A 25,082-nucleotide genomic window follows, 5' to 3' on the forward strand; every position below is an offset into this window, starting at 1 on the left:
TATCATATCCTTGACATTTAAGTTTTGATAATTACATTCAATTATTTTTACCATAATCATTATTATCTCGATACTATGACAATGGGATTTTTTTCATAATTGCAAGGTTTAACAATTTATTTTTTCTACCATAATTTCAAATTATTGCAATCTTAACGTATTACTTTTTTATTTTCTTATAAATTAAATTTGAAAAATGAGAATCAATTTTGAGGTTGCATGTTCGAATTTTAAATAAACTTAGTTTGAGATCAAGCCACTCATGTTTTGACTCATAAGGTTATATGCATGCAAATACTTTGCATAAAAATGTGACACGCATAGGGTACTAAATTTATATCATGGGCTAGAATTCTTACAAGTTACACTTACATTATTTAAGGCATGAGTTACAAATTACAAATACAATGACATTGAAAATAATGAATTTTGTTAACTTTGGCACATACAACTAGGTAACCCTTCCTTTCATTAATTCATTTCATTCCATAAAAATATCCAACAAGTTTTCTATACTTTATACAGAATGAAAATGAAATGAAGTAATGCACACGGTTGATTTTATTATATATGTGTCAATGAAATAGAACCCATTGTAATGGCATAGCAGATCTAATAAAAATGCTCTTTATTGTTATTTACTTATTGTCTGAATGTAGATGCTGCATTTGAGCTTTCTTCTCAGATTCATACACATAGTAAACTAAATTAATCACTAACAAAAACCTATGAAAAAATAAATTCATAGTGTTATGATTATTTTAAATTGGGGTATCTGCTTGGTAGCGATTATGATCATTTTAGTCATTGTAGTGTGAATTGTGGATGTGATATTACGAAATTTTTTGTGATTAAAGAATTGAATTAAATTTGATTTGATGCGATTCGATGCAACTCAAATGTTATCTCTTATGTTTATAATGAGTTTGCGTCCAAGTGCAACCTAATCTTTGTGATTCGATGTCCATCATAATTGGGTCTTGATGTGATTGTTAAAGTCACCTCAACCAAAATATTATAAGTGCATCACTTGATGCTTGTTTATGTAAAAAAGAAATAGTAAATACATACTTTAGTCATTCAAAATTTTCACGTGTATCAATTCCACCTCTCAAAATTGAAAAACCCAAAATATTCTCCAAAATATTAAATGAGTCAAATTAGTCTTTTTTATGGTCAAATTAGTCCCTATCATATGTTGCAACATATGCTAAAATAACTAATTTGACCCATATTTTGTAAACAAATTTTGAAGGATTAAGATGATCCACATGAAAAAATTGATGTTTTCTTACAAAGAAAATTAGAGTATTGTCCAATTATACATTGCAATATCATTAAAAAAACAGTTGGCTCTTGTAACAAGTACCTCAAAAGTGTCACAAAGGAACATGTCTATATATACATTCAACAAACACTAACTAAGCATACCCCAAAAGTTTTCTGATAATGACATAGACATAAGAAACATAGGCCAGAAATGAAATCAAACATAGTGATTGCATTTCTACTAGCACTTGTTTTGCTCACACACTCTTATGCTGAAATTAAGACCCATTTTCACCATCACATAGATGGACAAGAATTGAGTGGTACTAGAAGACCTAGAAATAAAGGGCCTAACACCAAAAGAAGTAGAAGTAGAATTGGTACAAGAGGATCAAAGTGTGACCAATTTTACCTATATCTATTTGGAACTTGTGGCCAATGGCCTTTCCCTATTACTTATGCTCCTTCCCCAAATAACAACCCTTTTGATCAAACACCATCACTATCAACTCCTTGCCAAATTCCACCACCAATAACTTACACACCAAGAAACCCACCTCCACCACCAATAACTTACACACCAAGAAACCCACCTCCACCACCAACATTACCATGTCCACCACCACCTCCACCTGCTCTACCATGCCCATCACCACCACCACCACCACCACCACCTCCACCTCCACCACCGCCACCACCACCCTCACCACCACCACCATCGCCTCCACCACCATCGCCCCCACCATCCTGTCCACCGCCACCTGTTGCACCGTGCTGCCCATTACCACCAATCCAACCATGCTGCCCATTACCAACACCAGCTGCTTCTCCACCACCTTCACCATTAGTTCTATCACCACCACCACCACCACCATCACTACTACCAACCATACCACCATTAATAATTCCACCACCACTTGTCCCCACCTTCGACATACCACCAACATTTTCATCACTATCTCCTCCATTACCAGATATCCTTCTTCCACCACCACTTGTCCCCACATTTTCAACACCACCACAACTTCCATTACTACCACCACTAGATGATCCATTCCCATTCTCAACACCACCATTCTTATCAACACCAACTATACCAGATCCCGAACCAAACATTCTCCTTCCACCACCATTACTCCCAGACATTCCACAAGACCCAACACCATTTCTTTCTACACCACCATCTTTTACAATGCCAGAAACACCCATAATTCCGGATTTTCCACAAGACCCAACACCATTTCTATCTACACCACCATCTTTTACAATGCCAGACACACCTGATGTATTCTTGGCTCCACCAGTGGATCCTGAGTTTCCCTTTTTCTCCACACCACCAGCACCAGAGAGCTTTGTTCCTGATCAGCCATGGGAAGACCCACCATCACCACTAGTATTGTTGCCACCACCATTATCTGATGATTATGATTCTCCTCCATTTAGAAACTGATCACTCCTTCTTCACTTTCGTTTATATGCTTTCACATATATATATATGTTTGTATGCGCACTCCTGCTATCAAATAATATTGAAAAAATTTATACTTATCATTCTGTCATTAGTTAAAAAATGGTTTCAAATTGGCACAAACACAACTTTGAGGTTTAGTAATCTCCACACTCACATTGTGATAGGAACCTATTTCAAAGTTCTAGTATAATATATCATAGTTCATGTAACAGGTGTAGGTCTCTCATACACAACCTAATCTATTTTCATTCTTACTTATACTAACATTAGTACCAGTATTTTAAATTGCGGTTATGATCGCAATTACGACCATAGTTATAGTTAATGCGATTGTGGTCATTGCAATGCAGATTGCAGTCTTTGTGTGTGAACTTTTTGTGATTAAAAAATGCTTTTCAATTCGATATGGTCCAATGTGATTATATTGTGGCCAGATGTAGCTGCATTATTGTAATCCGATTTCATAACGCAATTGCAGTGTGATACAATTGCAACGAATTTCATAGCGCAATTGCAGTGTGATACAATTGCAACGAATTTCATAGCGCAATTGCAGTGTGATACAATTGCAACGAATTTCATAGCGCAATTGCAGTGTGATACAATTGCAACGAATTTCATAGCGCAATTGCAGTGTGATACAATTGCAACGAATTTCATAGCGCAATTGCAGTGTGATACAATTGCAACGAATTTCATAGCGCAATTGCAGTGTGATACAATTGCAACGAATTTCATAGCGCAATTGCAGTGTGATACAATTGCAACGAATTTCATAGCGCAATTGCAGTGTGATACAATTGCAACGAATTTCATAGCGCAATTGCAGTGTGATACAATTGCAACGAATTTCATAGCGCAATTGCAGTGTGATACAATTGCAACGAATTTCATAGCGCAATTGCAGTGTGATACAATTGCAACGAATTTCATAGCGCAATTGCAGTGTGATACAATTGCAACGAATTTCATAGCGCAATTGCAGTGTGATACAATTGCAACGAATTTCATAGCGCAATTGCAGTGTGATACAATTGCAACGAATTTCATAGCGCAATTGCAGTGTGATACAATTGCAACGAATTTCATAGCGCAATTGCAGTGTGATACAATTGCAACGAATTTCATAGCGCAATTGCAGTGTGATACAATTGCAACGAATTTCATAGCGCAATTGCAGTGTGATACAATTGCAACGAATTTCATAGCGCAATTGCAGTGTGATACAATTGCAACGAATTTCATAGCGCAATTGCAGTGTGATACAATTGCAACGAATTTCATAGCGCAATTGCAGTGTGATACAATTGCAACGAATTTCATAGCGCAATTGCAGTGTGATACAATTGCAACGAATTTCATAGCGCAATTGCAGTGTGATACAATTGCAACGAATTTCATAGCGCAATTGCAGTGTGATACAATTGCAACGAATTTCATAGCGCAATTGCAGTGTGATACAATTGCAACGAATTTCATAGCGCAATTGCAGTGTGATACAATTGCAACGAATTTCATAGCGCAATTGCAGTGTGATACAATTGCAACGAATTTCATAGCGCAATTGCAGTGTGATACAATTGCAACGAATTTCATAGCGCAATTGCAGTGTGATACAATTGCAACGAATTTCATAGCGCAATTGCAGTGTGATACAATTGCAACGAATTTCATAGCGCAATTGCAGTGTGATACAATTGCAACGAATTTCATAGCGCAATTGCAGTGTGATACAATTGCAACGAATTTCATAGCGCAATTGCAGTGTGATACAATTGCAACGAATTTCATAGCGCAATTGCAGTGTGATACAATTGCAACGAATTTCATAGCGCAATTGCAGTGTGATACAATTGCAACGAATTTCATAGCGCAATTGCAGTGTGATACAATTGCAACGAATTTCATAGCGCAATTGCAGTGTGATACAATTGCAACGAATTTCATAGCGCAATTGCAGTGTGATACAATTGCAACGAATTTCATAGCGCAATTGCAGTGTGATACAATTGCAACGAATTTCATAGCGCAATTGCAGTGTGATACAATTGCAACGAATTTCATAGCGCAATTGCAGTGTGATACAATTGCAACGAATTTCATAGCGCAATTGCAGTGTGATACAATTGCAACGAATTTCATAGCGCAATTGCAGTGTGATACAATTGCAACGAATTTCATAGCGCAATTGCAGTGTGATACAATTGCAACGAATTTCATAGCGCAATTGCAGTGTGATACAATTGCAACGAATTTCATAGCGCAATTGCAGTGTGATACAATTGCAACGAATTTCATAGCGCAATTGCAGTGTGATACAATTGCAACGAATTTCATAGCGCAATTGCAGTGTGATACAATTGCAACGAATTTCATAGCGCAATTGCAGTGTGATACAATTGCAACGAATTTCATAGCGCAATTGCAGTGTGATACAATTGCAACGAATTTCATAGCGCAATTGCAGTGTGATACAATTGCAACGAATTTCATAGCGCAATTGCAGTGTGATACAATTGCAACGAATTTCATAGCGCAATTGCAGTGTGATACAATTGCAACGAATTTCATAGCGCAATTGCAGTGTGATACAATTGCAACGAATTTCATAGCGCAATTGCAGTGTGATACAATTGCAACGAATTTCATAGCGCAATTGCAGTGTGATACAATTGCAACGAATTTCATAGCGCAATTGCAGTGTGATACAATTGCAACGAATTTCATAGCGCAATTGCAGTGTGATACAATTGCAACGAATTTCATAGCGCAATTGCAGTGTGATACAATTGCAACGAATTTCATAGCGCAATTGCAGTGTGATACAATTGCAACGAATTTCATAGCGCAATTGCAGTGTGATACAATTGCAACGAATTTCATAGCGCAATTGCAGTGTGATACAATTGCAACGAATTTCATAGCGCAATTGCAGTGTGATACAATTGCAACGAATTTCATAGCGCAATTGCAGTGTGATACAATTGCAACGAATTTCATAGCGCAATTGCAGTGTGATACAATTGCAACGAATTTCATAGCGCAATTGCAGTGTGATACAATTGCAACGAATTTCATAGCGCAATTGCAGTGTGATACAATTGCAACGAATTTCATAGCGCAATTGCAGTGTGATACAATTGCAACGAATTTCATAGCGCAATTGCAGTGTGATACAATTGCAACGAATTTCATAGCGCAATTGCAGTGTGATACAATTGCAACGAATTTCATAGCGCAATTGCAGTGTGATACAATTGCAACGAATTTCATAGCGCAATTGCAGTGTGATACAATTGCAACGAATTTCATAGCGCAATTGCAGTGTGATACAATTGCAACGAATTTCATAGCGCAATTGCAGTGTGATACAATTGCAACGAATTTCATAGCGCAATTGCAGTGTGATACAATTGCAACGAATTTCATAGCGCAATTGCAGTGTGATACAATTGCAACGAATTTCATAGCGCAATTGCAGTGTGATACAATTGCAACGAATTTCATAGCGCAATTGCAGTGTGATACAATTGCAACGAATTTCATAGCGCAATTGCAGTGTGATACAATTGCAACGAATTTCATAGCGCAATTGCAGTGTGATACAATTGCAACGAATTTCATAGCGCAATTGCAGTGTGATACAATTGCAACGAATTTCATAGCGCAATTGCAGTGTGATACAATTGCAACGAATTTCATAGCGCAATTGCAGTGTGATACAATTGCAACGAATTTCATAGCGCAATTGCAGTGTGATACAATTGCAACGAATTTCATAGCGCAATTGCAGTGTGATACAATTGCAACGAATTTCATAGCGCAATTGCAGTGTGATACAATTGCAACGAATTTCATAGCGCAATTGCAGTGTGATACAATTGCAACGAATTTCATAGCGCAATTGCAGTGTGATACAATTGCAACGAATTTCATAGCGCAATTGCAGTGTGATACAATTGCAACGAATTTCATAGCGCAATTGCAGTGTGATACAATTGCAACGAATTTCATAGCGCAATTGCAGTGTGATACAATTGCAACGAATTTCATAGCGCAATTGCAGTGTGATACAATTGCAACGAATTTCATAGCGCAATTGCAGTGTGATACAATTGCAACGAATTTCATAGCGCAATTGCAGTGTGATACAATTGCAACGAATTTCATAGCGCAATTGCAGTGTGATACAATTGCAACGAATTTCATAGCGCAATTGCAGTGTGATACAATTGCAACGAATTTCATAGCGCAATTGCAGTGTGATACAATTGCAACGAATTTCATAGCGCAATTGCAGTGTGATACAATTGCAACGAATTTCATAGCGCAATTGCAGTGTGATACAATTGCAACGAATTTCATAGCGCAATTGCAGTGTGATACAATTGCAACGAATTTCATAGCGCAATTGCAGTGTGATACAATTGCAACGAATTTCATAGCGCAATTGCAGTGTGATACAATTGCAACGAATTTCATAGCGCAATTGCAGTGTGATACAATTGCAACGAATTTCATAGCGCAATTGCAGTGTGATACAATTGCAACGAATTTCATAGCGCAATTGCAGTGTGATACAATTGCAACGAATTTCATAGCGCAATTGCAGTGTGATACAATTGCAACGAATTTCATAGCGCAATTGCAGTGTGATACAATTGCAACGAATTTCATAGCGCAATTGCAGTGTGATACAATTGCAACGAATTTCATAGCGCAATTGCAGTGTGATACAATTGCAACGAATTTCATAGCGCAATTGCAGTGTGATACAATTGCAACGAATTTCATAGCGCAATTGCAGTGTGATACAATTGCAACGAATTTCATAGCGCAATTGCAGTGTGATACAATTGCAACGAATTTCATAGCGCAATTGCAGTGTGATACAATTGCAACGAATTTCATAGCGCAATTGCAGTGTGATACAATTGCAACGAATTTCATAGCGCAATTGCAGTGTGATACAATTGCAACGAATTTCATAGCGCAATTGCAGTGTGATACAATTGCAACGAATTTCATAGCGCAATTGCAGTGTGATACAATTGCAACGAATTTCATAGCGCAATTGCAGTGTGATACAATTGCAACGAATTTCATAGCGCAATTGCAGTGTGATACAATTGCAACGAATTTCATAGCGCAATTGCAGTGTGATACAATTGCAACGAATTTCATAGCGCAATTGCAGTGTGATACAATTGCAACGAATTTCATAGCGCAATTGCAGTGTGATACAATTGCAACGAATTTCATAGCGCAATTGCAGTGTGATACAATTGCAACGAATTTCATAGCGCAATTGCAGTGTGATACAATTGCAACGAATTTCATAGCGCAATTGCAGTGTGATACAATTGCAACGAATTTCATAGCGCAATTGCAGTGTGATACAATTGCAACGAATTTCATAGCGCAATTGCAGTGTGATACAATTGCAACGAATTTCATAGCGCAATTGCAGTGTGATACAATTGCAACGAATTTCATAGCGCAATTGCAGTGTGATACAATTGCAACGAATTTCATAGCGCAATTGCAGTGTGATACAATTGCAACGAATTTCATAGCGCAATTGCAGTGTGATACAATTGCAACGAATTTCATAGCGCAATTGCAGTGTGATACAATTGCAACGAATTTCATAGCGCAATTGCAGTGTGATACAATTGCAACGAATTTCATAGCGCAATTGCAGTGTGATACAATTGCAACGAATTTCATAGCGCAATTGCAGTGTGATACAATTGCAACGAATTTCATAGCGCAATTGCAGTGTGATACAATTGCAACGAATTTCATAGCGCAATTGCAGTGTGATACAATTGCAACGAATTTCATAGCGCAATTGCAGTGTGATACAATTGCAACGAATTTCATAGCGCAATTGCAGTGTGATACAATTGCAACGAATTTCATAGCGCAATTGCAGTGTGATACAATTGCAACGAATTTCATAGCGCAATTGCAGTGTGATACAATTGCAACGAATTTCATAGCGCAATTGCAGTGTGATACAATTGCAACGAATTTCATAGCGCAATTGCAGTGTGATACAATTGCAACGAATTTCATAGCGCAATTGCAGTGTGATACAATTGCAACGAATTTCATAGCGCAATTGCAGTGTGATACAATTGCAACGAATTTCATAGCGCAATTGCAGTGTGATACAATTGCAACGAATTTCATAGCGCAATTGCAGTGTGATACAATTGCAACGAATTTCATAGCGCAATTGCAGTGTGATACAATTGCAACGAATTTCATAGCGCAATTGCAGTGTGATACAATTGCAACGAATTTCATAGCGCAATTGCAGTGTGATACAATTGCAACGAATTTCATAGCGCAATTGCAGTGTGATACAATTGCAACGAATTTCATAGCGCAATTGCAGTGTGATACAATTGCAACGAATTTCATAGCGCAATTGCAGTGTGATACAATTGCAACGAATTTCATAGCGCAATTGCAGTGTGATACAATTGCAACGAATTTCATAGCGCAATTGCAGTGTGATACAATTGCAACGAATTTCATAGCGCAATTGCAGTGTGATACAATTGCAACGAATTTCATAGCGCAATTGCAGTGTGATACAATTGCAACGAATTTCATAGCGCAATTGCAGTGTGATACAATTGCAACGAATTTCATAGCGCAATTGCAGTGTGATACAATTGCAACGAATTTCATAGCGCAATTGCAGTGTGATACAATTGCAACGAATTTCATAGCGCAATTGCAGTGTGATACAATTGCAACGAATTTCATAGCGCAATTGCAGTGTGATACAATTGCAACGAATTTCATAGCGCAATTGCAGTGTGATACAATTGCAACGAATTTCATAGCGCAATTGCAGTGTGATACAATTGCAACGAATTTCATAGCGCAATTGCAGTGTGATACAATTGCAACGAATTTCATAGCGCAATTGCAGTGTGATACAATTGCAACGAATTTCATAGCGCAATTGCAGTGTGATACAATTGCAACGAATTTCATAGCGCAATTGCAGTGTGATACAATTGCAACGAATTTCATAGCGCAATTGCAGTGTGATACAATTGCAACGAATTTCATAGCGCAATTGCAGTGTGATACAATTGCAACGAATTTCATAGCGCAATTGCAGTGTGATACAATTGCAACGAATTTCATAGCGCAATTGCAGTGTGATACAATTGCAACGAATTTCATAGCGCAATTGCAGTGTGATACAATTGCAACGAATTTCATAGCGCAATTGCAGTGTGATACAATTGCAACGAATTTCATAGCGCAATTGCAGTGTGATACAATTGCAACGAATTTCATAGCGCAATTGCAGTGTGATACAATTGCAACGAATTTCATAGCGCAATTGCAGTGTGATACAATTGCAACGAATTTCATAGCGCAATTGCAGTGTGATACAATTGCAACGAATTTCATAGCGCAATTGCAGTGTGATACAATTGCAACGAATTTCATAGCGCAATTGCAGTGTGATACAATTGCAACGAATTTCATAGCGCAATTGCAGTGTGATACAATTGCAACGAATTTCATAGCGCAATTGCAGTGTGATACAATTGCAACGAATTTCATAGCGCAATTGCAGTGTGATACAATTGCAACGAATTTCATAGCGCAATTGCAGTGTGATACAATTGCAACGAATTTCATAGCGCAATTGCAGTGTGATACAATTGCAACGAATTTCATAGCGCAATTGCAGTGTGATACAATTGCAACGAATTTCATAGCGCAATTGCAGTGTGATACAATTGCAACGAATTTCATAGCGCAATTGCAGTGTGATACAATTGCAACGAATTTCATAGCGCAATTGCAGTGTGATACAATTGCAACGAATTTCATAGCGCAATTGCAGTGTGATACAATTGCAACGAATTTCATAGCGCAATTGCAGTGTGATACAATTGCAACGAATTTCATAGCGCAATTGCAGTGTGATACAATTGCAACGAATTTCATAGCGCAATTGCAGTGTGATACAATTGCAACGAATTTCATAGCGCAATTGCAGTGTGATACAATTGCAACGAATTTCATAGCGCAATTGCAGTGTGATACAATTGCAACGAATTTCATAGCGCAATTGCAGTGTGATACAATTGCAACGAATTTCATAGCGCAATTGCAGTGTGATACAATTGCAACGAATTTCATAGCGCAATTGCAGTGTGATACAATTGCAACGAATTTCATAGCGCAATTGCAGTGTGATACAATTGCAACGAATTTCATAGCGCAATTGCAGTGTGATACAATTGCAACGAATTTCATAGCGCAATTGCAGTGTGATACAATTGCAACGAATTTCATAGCGCAATTGCAGTGTGATACAATTGCAACGAATTTCATAGCGCAATTGCAGTGTGATACAATTGCAACGAATTTCATAGCGCAATTGCAGTGTGATACAATTGCAACGAATTTCATAGCGCAATTGCAGTGTGATACAATTGCAACGAATTTCATAGCGCAATTGCAGTGTGATACAATTGCAACGAATTTCATAGCGCAATTGCAGTGTGATACAATTGCAACGAATTTCATAGCGCAATTGCAGTGTGATACAATTGCAACGAATTTCATAGCGCAATTGCAGTGTGATACAATTGCAACGAATTTCATAGCGCAATTGCAGTGTGATACAATTGCAACGAATTTCATAGCGCAATTGCAGTGTGATACAATTGCAACGAATTTCATAGCGCAATTGCAGTGTGATACAATTGCAACGAATTTCATAGCGCAATTGCAGTGTGATACAATTGCAACGAATTTCATAGCGCAATTGCAGTGTGATACAATTGCAACGAATTTCATAGCGCAATTGCAGTGTGATACAATTGCAACGAATTTCATAGCGCAATTGCAGTGTGATACAATTGCAACGAATTTCATAGCGCAATTGCAGTGTGATACAATTGCAACGAATTTCATAGCGCAATTGCAGTGTGATACAATTGCAACGAATTTCATAGCGCAATTGCAGTGTGATACAATTGCAACGAATTTCATAGCGCAATTGCAGTGTGATACAATTGCAACGAATTTCATAGCGCAATTGCAGTGTGATACAATTGCAACGAATTTCATAGCGCAATTGCAGTGTGATACAATTGCAACGAATTTCATAGCGCAATTGCAGTGTGATACAATTGCAACGAATTTCATAGCGCAATTGCAGTGTGATACAATTGCAACGAATTTCATAGCGCAATTGCAGTGTGATACAATTGCAACGAATTTCATAGCGCAATTGCAGTGTGATACAATTGCAACGAATTTCATAGCGCAATTGCAGTGTGATACAATTGCAACGAATTTCATAGCGCAATTGCAGTGTGATACAATTGCAACGAATTTCATAGCGCAATTGCAGTGTGATACAATTGCAACGAATTTCATAGCGCAATTGCAGTGTGATACAATTGCAACGAATTTCATAGCGCAATTGCAGTGTGATACAATTGCAACGAATTTCATAGCGCAATTGCAGTGTGATACAATTGCAACGAATTTCATAGCGCAATTGCAGTGTGATACAATTGCAACGAATTTCATAGCGCAATTGCAGTGTGATACAATTGCAACGAATTTCATAGCGCAATTGCAGTGTGATACAATTGCAACGAATTTCATAGCGCAATTGCAGTGTGATACAATTGCAACGAATTTCATAGCGCAATTGCAGTGTGATACAATTGCAACGAATTTCATAGCGCAATTGCAGTGTGATACAATTGCAACGAATTTCATAGCGCAATTGCAGTGTGATACAATTGCAACGAATTTCATAGCGCAATTGCAGTGTGATACAATTGCAACGAATTTCATAGCGCAATTGCAGTGTGATACAATTGCAACGAATTTCATAGCGCAATTGCAGTGTGATACAATTGCAACGAATTTCATAGCGCAATTGCAGTGTGATACAATTGCAACGAATTTCATAGCGCAATTGCAGTGTGATACAATTGCAACGAATTTCATAGCGCAATTGCAGTGTGATACAATTGCAACGAATTTCATAGCGCAATTGCAGTGTGATACAATTGCAACGAATTTCATAGCGCAATTGCAGTGTGATACAATTGCAACGAATTTCATAGCGCAATTGCAGTGTGATACAATTGCAACGAATTTCATAGCGCAATTGCAGTGTGATACAATTGCAACGAATTTCATAGCGCAATTGCAGTGTGATACAATTGCAACGAATTTCATAGCGCAATTGCAGTGTGATACAATTGCAACGAATTTCATAGCGCAATTGCAGTGTGATACAATTGCAACGAATTTCATAGCGCAATTGCAGTGTGATACAATTGCAACGAATTTCATAGCGCAATTGCAGTGTGATACAATTGCAACGAATTTCATAGCGCAATTGCAGTGTGATACAATTGCAACGAATTTCATAGCGCAATTGCAGTGTGATACAATTGCAACGAATTTCATAGCGCAATTGCAGTGTGATACAATTGCAACGAATTTCATAGCGCAATTGCAGTGTGATACAATTGCAACGAATTTCATAGCGCAATTGCAGTGTGATACAATTGCAACGAATTTCATAGCGCAATTGCAGTGTGATACAATTGCAACGAATTTCATAGCGCAATTGCAGTGTGATACAATTGCAACGAATTTCATAGCGCAATTGCAGTGTGATACAATTGCAACGAATTTCATAGCGCAATTGCAGTGTGATACAATTGCAACGAATTTCATAGCGCAATTGCAGTGTGATACAATTGCAACGAATTTCATAGCGCAATTGCAGTGTGATACAATTGCAACGAATTTCATAGCGCAATTGCAGTGTGATACAATTGCAACGAATTTCATAGCGCAATTGCAGTGTGATACAATTGCAACGAATTTCATAGCGCAATTGCAGTGTGATACAATTGCAACGAATTTCATAGCGCAATTGCAGTGTGATACAATTGCAACGAATTTCATAGCGCAATTGCAGTGTGATACAATTGCAACGAATTTCATAGCGCAATTGCAGTGTGATACAATTGCAACGAATTTCATAGCGCAATTGCAGTGTGATACAATTGCAACGAATTTCATAGCGCAATTGCAGTGTGATACAATTGCAACGAATTTCATAGCGCAATTGCAGTGTGATACAATTGCAACGAATTTCATAGCGCAATTGCAGTGTGATACAATTGCAACGAATTTCATAGCGCAATTGCAGTGTGATACAATTGCAACGAATTTCATAGCGCAATTGCAGTGTGATACAATTGCAACGAATTTCATAGCGCAATTGCAGTGTGATACAATTGCAACGAATTTCATAGCGCAATTGCAGTGTGATACAATTGCAACGAATTTCATAGCGCAATTGCAGTGTGATACAATTGCAACGAATTTCATAGCGCAATTGCAGTGTGATACAATTGCAACGAATTTCATAGCGCAATTGCAGTGTGATACAATTGCAACGAATTTCATAGCGCAATTGCAGTGTGATACAATTGCAACGAATTTCATAGCGCAATTGCAGTGTGATACAATTGCAACGAATTTCATAGCGCAATTGCAGTGTGATACAATTGCAACGAATTTCATAGCGCAATTGCAGTGTGATACAATTGCAACGAATTTCATAGCGCAATTGCAGTGTGATACAATTGCAACGAATTTCATAGCGCAATTGCAGTGTGATACAATTGCAACGAATTTCATAGCGCAATTGCAGTGTGATACAATTGCAACGAATTTCATAGCGCAATTGCAGTGTGATACAATTGCAACGAATTTCATAGCGCAATTGCAGTGTGATACAATTGCAACGAATTTCATAGCGCAATTGCAGTGTGATACAATTGCAACGAATTTCATAGCGCAATTGCAGTGTGATACAATTGCAACGAATTTCATAGCGCAATTGCAGTGTGATACAATTGCAACGAATTTCATAGCGCAATTGCAGTGTGATACAATTGCAACGAATTTCATAGCGCAATTGCAGTGTGATACAATTGCAACGAATTTCATAGCGCAATTGCAGTGTGATACAATTGCAACGAATTTCATAGCGCAATTGCAGTGTGATACAATTGCAACGAATTTCATAGCGCAATTGCAGTGTGATACAATTGCAACGAATTTCATAGCGCAATTGCAGTGTGATACAATTGCAACGAATTTCATAGCGCAATTGCAGTGTGATACAATTGCAACGAATTTCATAGCGCAATTGCAGTGTGATACAATTGCAACGAATTTCATAGCGCAATTGCAGTGTGATACAATTGCAACGAATTTCATAGCGCAATTGCAGTGTGATACAATTGCAACGAATTTCATAGCGCAATTGCAGTGTGATACAATTGCAACGAATTTCATAGCGCAATTGCAGTGTGATACAATTGCAACGAATTTCATAGCGCAATTGCAGTGTGATACAATTGCAACGAATTTCATAGCGCAATTGCAGTGTGATACAATTGCAACGAATTTCATAGCGCAATTGCAGTGTGATACAATTGCAACGAATTTCATAGCGCAATTGCAGTGTGATACAATTGCAACGAATTTCATAGCGCAATTGCAGTGTGATACAATTGCAACGAATTTCATAGCGCAATTGCAGTGTGATACAATTGCAACGAATTTCATAGCGCAATTGCAGTGTGATACAATTGCAACGAATTTCATAGCGCAATTGCAGTGTGATACAATTGCAACGAATTTCATAGCGCAATTGCAGTGTGATACAATTGCAACGAATTTCATAGCGCAATTGCAGTGTGATACAATTGCAACGAATTTCATAGCGCAATTGCAGTGTGATACAATTGCAACGAATTTCATAGCGCAATTGCAGTGTGATACAATTGCAACGAATTTCATAGCGCAATTGCAGTGTGATACAATTGCAACGAATTTCATAGCGCAATTGCAGTGTGATACAATTGCAACGAATTTCATAGCGCAATTGCAGTGTGATACAATTGCAACGAATTTCATAGCGCAATTGCAGTGTGATACAATTGCAACGAATTTCATAGCGCAATTGCAGTGTGATACAATTGCAACGAATTTCATAGCGCAATTGCAGTGTGATACAATTGCAACGAATTTCATAGCGCAATTGCAGTGTGATACAATTGCAACGAATTTCATAGCGCAATTGCAGTGTGATACAATTGCAACGAATTTCATAGCGCAATTGCAGTGTGATACAATTGCAACGAATTTCATAGCGCAATTGCAGTGTGATACAATTGCAACGAATTTCATAGCGCAATTGCAGTGTGATACAATTGCAACGAATTTCATAGCGCAATTGCAGTGTGATACAATTGCAACGAATTTCATAGCGCAATTGCAGTGTGATACAATTGCAACGAATTTCATAGCGCAATTGCAGTGTGATACAATTGCAACGAATTTCATAGCGCAATTGCAGTGTGATACAATTGCAACGAATTTCATAGCGCAATTGCAGTGTGATACAATTGCAACGAATTTCATAGCGCAATTGCAGTGTGATACAATTGCAACGAATTTCATAGCGCAATTGCAGTGTGATACAATTGCAACGAATTTCATAGCGCAATTGCAGTGTGATACAATTGCAACGAATTTCATAGCGCAATTGCAGTGTGATACAATTGCAACGAATTTCATAGCGCAATTGCAGTGTGATACAATTGCAACGAATTTCATAGCGCAATTGCAGTGTGATACAATTGCAACGAATTTCATAGCGCAATTGCAGTGTGATACAATTGCAACGAATTTCATAGCGCAATTGCAGTGTGATACAATTGCAACGAATTTCATAGCGCAATTGCAGTGTGATACAATTGCAACGAATTTCATAGCGCAATTGCAGTGTGATACAATTGCAACGAATTTCATAGCGCAATTGCAGTGTGATACAATTGCAACGAATTTCATAGCGCAATTGCAGTGTGATACAATTGCAACGAATTTCATAGCGCAATTGCAGTGTGATACAATTGCAACGAATTTCATAGCGCAATTGCAGTGTGATACAATTGCAACGAATTTCATAGCGCAATTGCAGTGTGATACAATTGCAACGAATTTCATAGCGCAATTGCAGTGTGATACAATTGCAACGAATTTCATAGCGCAATTGCAGTGTGATACAATTGCAACGAATTTCATAGCGCAATTGCAGTGTGATACAATTGCAACGAATTTCATAGCGCAATTGCAGTGTGATACAATTGCAACGAATTTCATAGCGCAATTGCAGTGTGATACAATTGCAACGAATTTCATAGCGCAATTGCAGTGTGATACAATTGCAACGATCACTGCCACCGTAATATTGCAACCGCATATGTGATCCACAATTTGAAAAAATGCAGCATCTCAAGTGCATTTTCCCTTAATAGTTCAACACACAAGTTGTAGTCGACACTCGGAATTGAAAGTTTGGTTTGAAAGATTGAACTCAATTTTACTTGTGAAAGAAAGAGTTAGTGTGACAAGCAGGTCAAAAACTTCTAGCAATACCTCATGGTCTGGGTTAAGAAAAATGTATTGCATAATTTGAAAACCTATACTAAGACATCTAATAATATAAAATAAAATCTAGTGATAAAAACAATATTGTAAATAAACTTTAGCTCCATTGGAAAGGATTCAACCTGAGAAATCAACACATCAAAATGAATTTGTTTTCCAAGCTAATCAGGTTGATTTGGGTATTGAGTGACTACTTCTCCACCAAGTTCTGGTTCAAAATTGTTGGAACTTGGAAGCTCAATGCAACTTGCACTAGATCAAAAAACACTACAACATAAGGAACTTATGATAGCAAGATAATGTTAATGTAACAAATCATACCCTCCTGAATATGTTCTCTAATTTTAGTTTCCTAAGAGATATAACAAAAGTATACTAAAATATGTAATGTTTCTGACATTTACATACCATCTTACATTAAGACATACTAGGAAATAAAATCAGCACAAAAAAACAAGAGCACATTTGTTGTCCCAAAAATGTATCGTCCCATATGTCATTTACTCGGATTGGTAGAAAAATGTATTTAAGTTAAAAGTTAAATAATTAAGTATTTTTTAACCAATCACAACCGATGGCACATTGAGTAACACACTTTGTAGGCCAGAAGATGTGCTCCCAAAAGAACACATTCAAACTTATTTATGAGTTGTTTGCAATTTTCTACCACCTTCATCACTACTCCCTTGTTCATCTTTGACCAATTTATCATGCTCATAGTAACCAGGATAATATTCTATGAAATTATATCAAGAAGCTTAGATTATTCAGCATATTTATTTCAACAATTAAGCTTTATAAATAACATCAGCTTAATAATATTACTTTGAGTAGAAAAAATAACCAAGTCTTTATCTTATAGACATTAACCAGCAAAATATTCCAGAATGCCAATGATGTTCTATAAATTCTATCACAACAAGAATACCAGATATTCTTCCAAACATAATCAATGGCTAACATCTAACTTAAACCCAACTTTTCTTTGGATCTTTCAACCATACTTGTCCATTTAAAGAGAAAAAGTTGAAATGGCATTCAATTTATAACTTAGAGCAACTTTTGCCAATAGCAAAATAGAACTCACAGTACAGTGTCATATAAAGCCTATTCCCTTAAACAAAAGAAAAATATGAAACCTCTGAGAAAGCTAATTTATGGATCCAGTTACTCCTTGACGACTTGCACATTCTAAGTGCTACTCCAGTTATCTTCTGTGATAACTTCAGTACAGTGGCATTGACAAAGAGGGGTTCTTCACTCTTGATTCAAACACAGAATTGGACATGTTTTTGTTAGAGAAAGGGTCAGAAACAAGTCTCCTACAGTGTGCCACATACACGGGAGTGACCAAGTAGCTGATCTTAGGACAAAGCCTTTATCTCAACTTTGTTTTGAAGAAATCAAAGATAAGCCAAGATTTTTTTACTGTTTCTCAGCCAGCCTTAGTTTCGGAGGGGTGTATTAGAGTAAGCATCACACAATAAGACACTCCGGCTTTTCTCTACAAATTTGTTAGACGCTTGTTATAGGCAGTTACTGCCAACTATCATAGAGATCTATATATGTAATGTGACTAAGCAGTAATTCATGTCCAATTATAGAATGCAGTTTCAGTTCCCTCTTGACTATAGAAAAGTTTAGCTTCTTCACATAACTGAACTCTACTCTCTATTTCTCATCACTACTTATGATGTTTCTTTGATTCATCATCTCAGCTACAATGCTTCTCGATAGGTAAAACCACTTCATAAAATATACAGTGAAACATTTCCAAATTCCAATATCATAGTAAAATGAAAGTAACATAACTCAAGGTGCAGTGAAGAAAAACATTTCAATTCCGAACTATATAACATCACCTACTTACAGTGTATATATTGTTTCCATATTCATAAATGAAAAGGTCACAAGTCTTACTGCATAATTACCAATGCAATTATAATGTACAAAAAGCAACAGTTAAGCAAGCAAAAGCAAATGAAAACATCTAACATTTAAGACTCTGGAAAGCCTTTCTGGAACCTTATAGATGACTTACTTTCACAAGGCATTCATGACACAACATGAGCAAGGTTTCAAGTAACAGTTTTGATCGCGTTTTTTGAAAACCTTGACAGTTTGGAAAATTGGGGCACTTGCAGTCAATGCGGACATAATTGTGGTCACAATACGGTTTTGCTGACTTCCAAAACCTTCGAGATATCGGTGTCTGTAGCAATCGAGGACCCAAATTTAAAACCTTGAACAAGAATTCACTTTGAATCTTAATAAGACCAAAAATGAGGGAAGCAATATCCTTCTCTCAACAATGACCTTAAAAATAGCACCTGAGAAAATCTCAGTTGTTCGAAGCTTTTAACATGTTTCACACCCTTCGCCGTGATCTCAGAACAATTTAGCATGTCAAATTTAAAGCGTACTATTGTAGCAGACCACGACAATTCTGATATTATAGAGAGTGATTCATCATCCATACAATCTTTAACACCTCCAATTTGGGAAAATGAAAGTTTATCATCACAACTCTTTAAAACATCGAACAACACTTTTAGGCATACCCCTAAAACAAGAATTCAAGTCAAGAAGCTCTAATTTGATAATTTCATATTATAATTCTTATATTGTCAGACAAAAAGAATAGACTTTACTCCATGGATGTTTGCCATCATAAGAAGTAACAGTTAAATCAATCTCCCTTTGTTGGAATATCTAAGTCTAAAGGAACCAATCTCCAATTCTTCAAGAAAAGGGAGACATTCAGATATGAGAAGAAGATCAGCAACTGTGGGAGAAGCAACACTGCTACAAGTAAGAGACTTCAAAGTTTTCATCTTTTTCCCTAAAACTCGAAACCCATCAGCAGAGATTCTCGTGCTGCTTCGGATATGGAGAGAATTGATTGATAAAGAGAATTGTGAGATTTGGTGGAGAAGCATGTGTAAGTCACCTGTGAAGTGTGTGAGAGTAAGAGATCTTAACATGGGGAACCTTGAAAAGAGAAGAGGGAGGTGAGGGAGTGTTTGATCTGAGATAGTGAGAGAGGATTTAAGGTTGTTAGTGATGAAAAGGAATTGCTTTGAAACAAGTGAGAGAGGTTTAAGGTCATGGTCTTGGTTTTGGTGTTTGAGGAATGTGAACACTAATTCCCAGCATTCATTTGGTAATTGGAAATTTGTTCCTGACATTATCTTGTTTTTCAGAGAAGAGTTTGGGTTGGAGAAAGAGGGAAAGTGAGAGTCACAAGTCTTGTCTTTCTACAATAAAATCAACAGAGAAAACAACCAACTTTTTATTGGACCTATTCTTAATATGTAAAGTATGATTGTTGTGTTCCTTAATATTAAAAGATTAATAAAAATGAAATAGAGAAAAGGTAGTGTGAGATATCTTTTGAATTCATTTAACCTTCATTTAGTTGTTTAGAGAAAGAGAGGAAAAAGAAGAAGGCAGAGAAATTGTATAGAAATTGGACTTTTCCCTCCTTTGGGGGAGAAGAAAGAGTTGAGAGAATAAAATTATGTAAGACCCATACAAAATCTTTTCTCACCAAATATGGAGAGAAAGTAAATGGAAAGAGATTAATGGCCTAAAATGACAAGTATGAACTTAGAAACTATCATTTATTAATACTTCTCCATTCTTTTTGTTTTAAGGATATATTTGTCTTTTCAAATATAGCATTTTTTCTCTCATCCTACTTTTTATTCAACCAAAGAGAGATAGAGAATAAAGTAGATATTTGTTTTCTCTTTCTTTTTCAATTCACTCACCAAACAATATAAAAATCTACTCAATTTCCCATCTCTTTCCTTCTCTTTACTATCTCTCTCATATCTTTCTCTCTTCTCACTTTCTTCTCTCAATCAAATAAATCATTAATAAACTCGCAAGATGGTTAGGATAGAGTGGTTAGGGATTTGATATTTGATTCACCTGAATCGAACCTAAGCATAAGTAATATTTCAAGAAAGTGATTTTCAGCTTATAATTTTAGGGAAAGATCAACCAAAGAATGATACATGTAAGAGGTGATTATTTATAATAAAAAAAGTCACTTTTTTGTGAGAAAAGCTTGAACACAAGGGCCCATATGTTACATTTAGCATAGAAATGTTTAGGATGATGTTATAGTTCCTTTGTTTTTATTTCTACTCTTTTCAAAAGGAAAAGCTATGATTCTTTTGTTGTGTGTGTGATTAAGCAGGTAAATCAGAAATATGACCACTTGTGTGTATGTAGTCTGTGACCCTAACACAACCATATACTTTCACATGGTCATGGTTACTTTTTCTTGTCTACTGTCTAAAGTAATGTTCATTCACATTGGGCCCTAACTCAAATATGCTAGAAAAGACACCATAATAAATGTGCTTCACAATTTGAATTCACATCAGTATCATGATAAAAAATAAAAGGTAACCCACACATACCAAGTCTCCTTTATAATGTAAATGAAGAAAATAATAGTATATGCATACTTGAGGGTCTTATCCCAGCTTCCTGTTGCTAAAAGATTCATCACCGGTATCCATGCGAGATCTTTGATGGGAGCATCATGCATAGCAACAGTCATTGGTTGTCCACCAGATGTAACTGGCCACAACTTGGCTTGCTTGTCACAGCCTCCAGAAATGAGCCACATCTTTCTGTCCCAAAGTTTGTACCACTTGTTTCTCATTGACCAGAAAAGTAAAACAAGAACTAAAAATATATTAACTTTATATTTTCTGACCGATAATAATGCAAGGGTACATGGAGTGGTACACATCTTGGGATAGAAGATGTGCTCCCCTCCGGAAAACATTGTTGCTCCATCATCCTTCCAAGCAGAGCACAAAACCTAAAAACAATACAGAAAACATTAAGTTAAAAAGTAAGGCATTCATTACAGGTTGGTCATGAGAAATTGAAGCCTTTGGTGTACTGCTCAAAACAGTCCTGTTCTTCATTATCTCCCAACATTGAACCTGCCAAAAAGACTTGAGATAGAATCACTAGGTGGTTGAGTTAGCTGCAAATTTCAAATCTTGGAAGGGGGAAATAGTTGCTGACAGTTAGAGGAGTTGGTTGGTTAGTTCCTAGTTAGAGAGATCGGATATATTTAATAGAGGAATAAGGAAGGAAAGGCTCTAAGATTTAGCAAAGAAGAAAATATTCCAAATGTAGGTTTATAAGAACAACGAATTGAGAGTAACTAAAACATAAAATTTTCATGTTGTTAATGTAACAGATGCATGCCTCAGGATTAGGTTTTGCAGGGCTCTGACAAACAAATGTCTGGTTTTGTATATCTGAGTAATTAATAAAGTAATTGCCAATCTTCTCAAGTTACCAAAATTTAGTCTTTGTCACCAGTAATCACCACATGAGCAAATTCCATCTTTAAAATGATGGAAACGATTTGAATCTCTCACAACGATGTCCCTCTCAGTAATTCTGGATATGTACTTAGTTGCATTGTGGCAATCACCACAAACACGAAGGTTTTTAAATATCCTAATGGGACTTCCGGGTGGGGTGCTGATAATTCCAAATGCAATTGCCAATCTCTCACTGTGACTTGTCAAAATTTGCTCTTTCTCATCCTCTTCCACATCTTGTAAGACAAAACTATAATCTGGAACATAACCAATGCTCTTCATTTTCGCAGTCAAAACTCTTAATTCATCGTATATCTCTATACATTTTGGATGGGTTTGGTTCCCGGTATAAAAGACTTCAACTATACTGCCAACTACTACAGAGCTCCATCCCGGAGTTTTGGACAATCCTCGGTCTCTGGCTAATGATCTTACTTTAGTAACTCCTTCCCATTTTCCAACATTAGCATACATATTTGACAACAACACATAATAGCCAACATTGTCTGAATCGACTTCTAACAACCGATTTGAAGCTAACGTACCCATCTCGACATTTCCATGTATTCTACAAGCACCAAGAAGAGCACCCCAAATGGATGCATCAGGCTGTAAAGGCATGCTGCTCACTAAATTATACGCCTTTTCCAAAAAACCAGCTCTACCAAGCAAATCTACCATGCAGCCATAATGCTTCAAACTAGGCTTAACCCCGAACTCTTTCTGCATCATATCAAAGCACCATTGTCCCTCATCAACTAAACCTGAGTGGCTACAGGCCGACAACAAGGATATAAAGGTAATATGATCTGCATTTACACCTTCAGCTAGCATATCCTTAAAAAGTTGCAGAGCTTGTTCTCCATGCCCATGAATCCCGAGCGAAGATATTATGGCATTCCAAGGAACTGAAGTTTCGCGGGGAATTTCATAGAATAAGGACATCGCATCGTCTAACCACCCACATTTTCCATACATGTCAATCAGGCAGGTAGCCACAAAGACATCCAAGTAGAGGCTGTTCTTGATTAGCCTCCCATGAATTTTCGTTCCTTGTTGCAAAGCTCCAAGGTGGGAATATGCTGGGAGAATACTCACCCAAGTCCCTTGGTTTGGGATTATGTTTTCACACTGTTCCATCTTATTAAAAGCATCAATTGCTTCACTTGCAAGACCATTCTGAGCATAACCGGTGATCAAAGTGTTCCACGAAATTATATCTCTCAAAGGAAGATGTTCAAAAACTGTACTTGCACAATCCATAGCACCCAATTTTGCATACATATTCACAAGTGCATTTCCAATCACAACATCCTTTTCAAGCCATTCATGTCTCATAACAAATCCATGAACTGACCTGCTAACCGTTTCATCACTTAATTGACCCAAAATCGAGGCCAGGCTCACAACTGTCAACAAGTCGGGTCGAATTCCAACGAATTGCATCTCTTTAAACAGCCCAAGTGCAGTAGTTGGAACATCATTCTGCTCATATGCAGCAATTATGGAATTCCAAGATACGAGATCCTTCACTTTCATGTAATAAAAAACCCTTTGTGAGTCCTGAAGCCTACCTAACTTTGAATACATATTGATCAAAGCATTGGAAACAAACACATCTTCTTCCAGCCCATGCTTTATCACATACAAATGAATCAACAACCCACTGACGACATCATTTGATTGTGCACAAACCGGAAGTATGCTCGACACAGTAACCTTATCCATCTTCAACCCCTCACCTTTCATCTTATTCAACACATCCAACGCCTCAGCCGCATTCCCATTCTGACAAAACCCCGAAATCATTGCGTTCCAAGAACCCACATCCCGCACAGGCATTTCAACAAACACCTTGTAAGCAGAATCCAAACCACGGAAGCGTGAATACAAATTGATCAATGAAGCACCCACAAAGACATCATTCTCAAAACCCATCTTCAGAATACAGCAATGCATCTTCCTTCCATCAATAAGACATTGGCAAGCTTTCAAAGTAGGTGGAAAAGTGTAAAAATCAGGCCTTTGAGAAGAAAGTGAGAACAAATCAGTAACAAAATTCAAAGCTTGGGTATATCTAGCAGAGTGAACATAAGCAGCAATGATTGAATTCCAAGAGTAAATATTCTTGTTATGAAGATGTTGAAAAGTGGAATGAGATAAAGAGAGATAACCAAAAGAAGCATAGAGATTAAGAAGCTTAGTAGAAAGAACAACATTTTGAGATTTGCCTAAAACAAAGAGAAGTGCATGAAGGGATTTAGTGAGATGAATGCTTTTGCAACAATGGAACAGAGAATCCAAAATGGAAGTAGAAAATGATGAAAAACATGATTGGTGAAAACATAGTTTAGAAGGTTTGAAGGTTGATACAAAATTATTAAGAGAAAGCATAGAATAGAATAGAAACAAAACAGTGG

General features: G+C 37.2%; 2 protein-coding genes across 4 annotated transcripts; both read right to left on the reverse strand.

Moving 5' to 3' along the window:
* On the reverse strand, positions 1,820-2,651 carry LOC109347758 (acanthoscurrin-2-like). The gene is made up of 2 exons (XM_019587803.1): positions 2,549-2,651; positions 1,820-2,503 (listed from the first exon to the last, which is right to left on the reverse strand). The coding sequence occupies exon 2, from the start codon at positions 2,476-2,478 to the stop codon at positions 1,843-1,845; it is 636 nt and encodes a 211-aa protein (XP_019443348.1). The 5' UTR covers positions 2,479-2,503; positions 2,549-2,651; the 3' UTR covers positions 1,820-1,842.
* Positions 2,700-25,059, reverse strand: LOC109347757 (pentatricopeptide repeat-containing protein At4g33990-like). Of its 3 annotated transcripts, XM_019587802.1 has the most exons (4): positions 22,192-25,059; positions 21,781-22,142; positions 17,422-17,551; positions 2,700-2,782 (listed from the first exon to the last, which is right to left on the reverse strand). In XM_019587802.1, exon 1 carries the CDS (start codon positions 25,054-25,056, stop codon positions 22,651-22,653), a length of 2,406 nt encoding a protein of 801 aa, XP_019443347.1. In that variant the 5' UTR covers positions 25,057-25,059; the 3' UTR covers positions 2,700-2,782; positions 17,422-17,551; positions 21,781-22,142; positions 22,192-22,650. The 3 variants fall into 3 exon arrangements, with proteins under 3 accessions (XP_019443347.1, XP_019443346.1, XP_019443344.1); XM_019587801.1 differs by lacking the exon at positions 2,700-2,782 and having other exon boundaries at positions 17,113-17,551; XM_019587799.1 differs by lacking the exons at positions 2,700-2,782; positions 17,422-17,551 and having other exon boundaries at positions 21,671-22,142.

This window comes from Lupinus angustifolius, chromosome LG05 (genome assembly GCF_001865875.1).
Source record: "Lupinus angustifolius cultivar Tanjil chromosome LG05, LupAngTanjil_v1.0, whole genome shotgun sequence".
Classification (NCBI taxonomy): domain Eukaryota; kingdom Viridiplantae; phylum Streptophyta; class Magnoliopsida; order Fabales; family Fabaceae; genus Lupinus; species Lupinus angustifolius.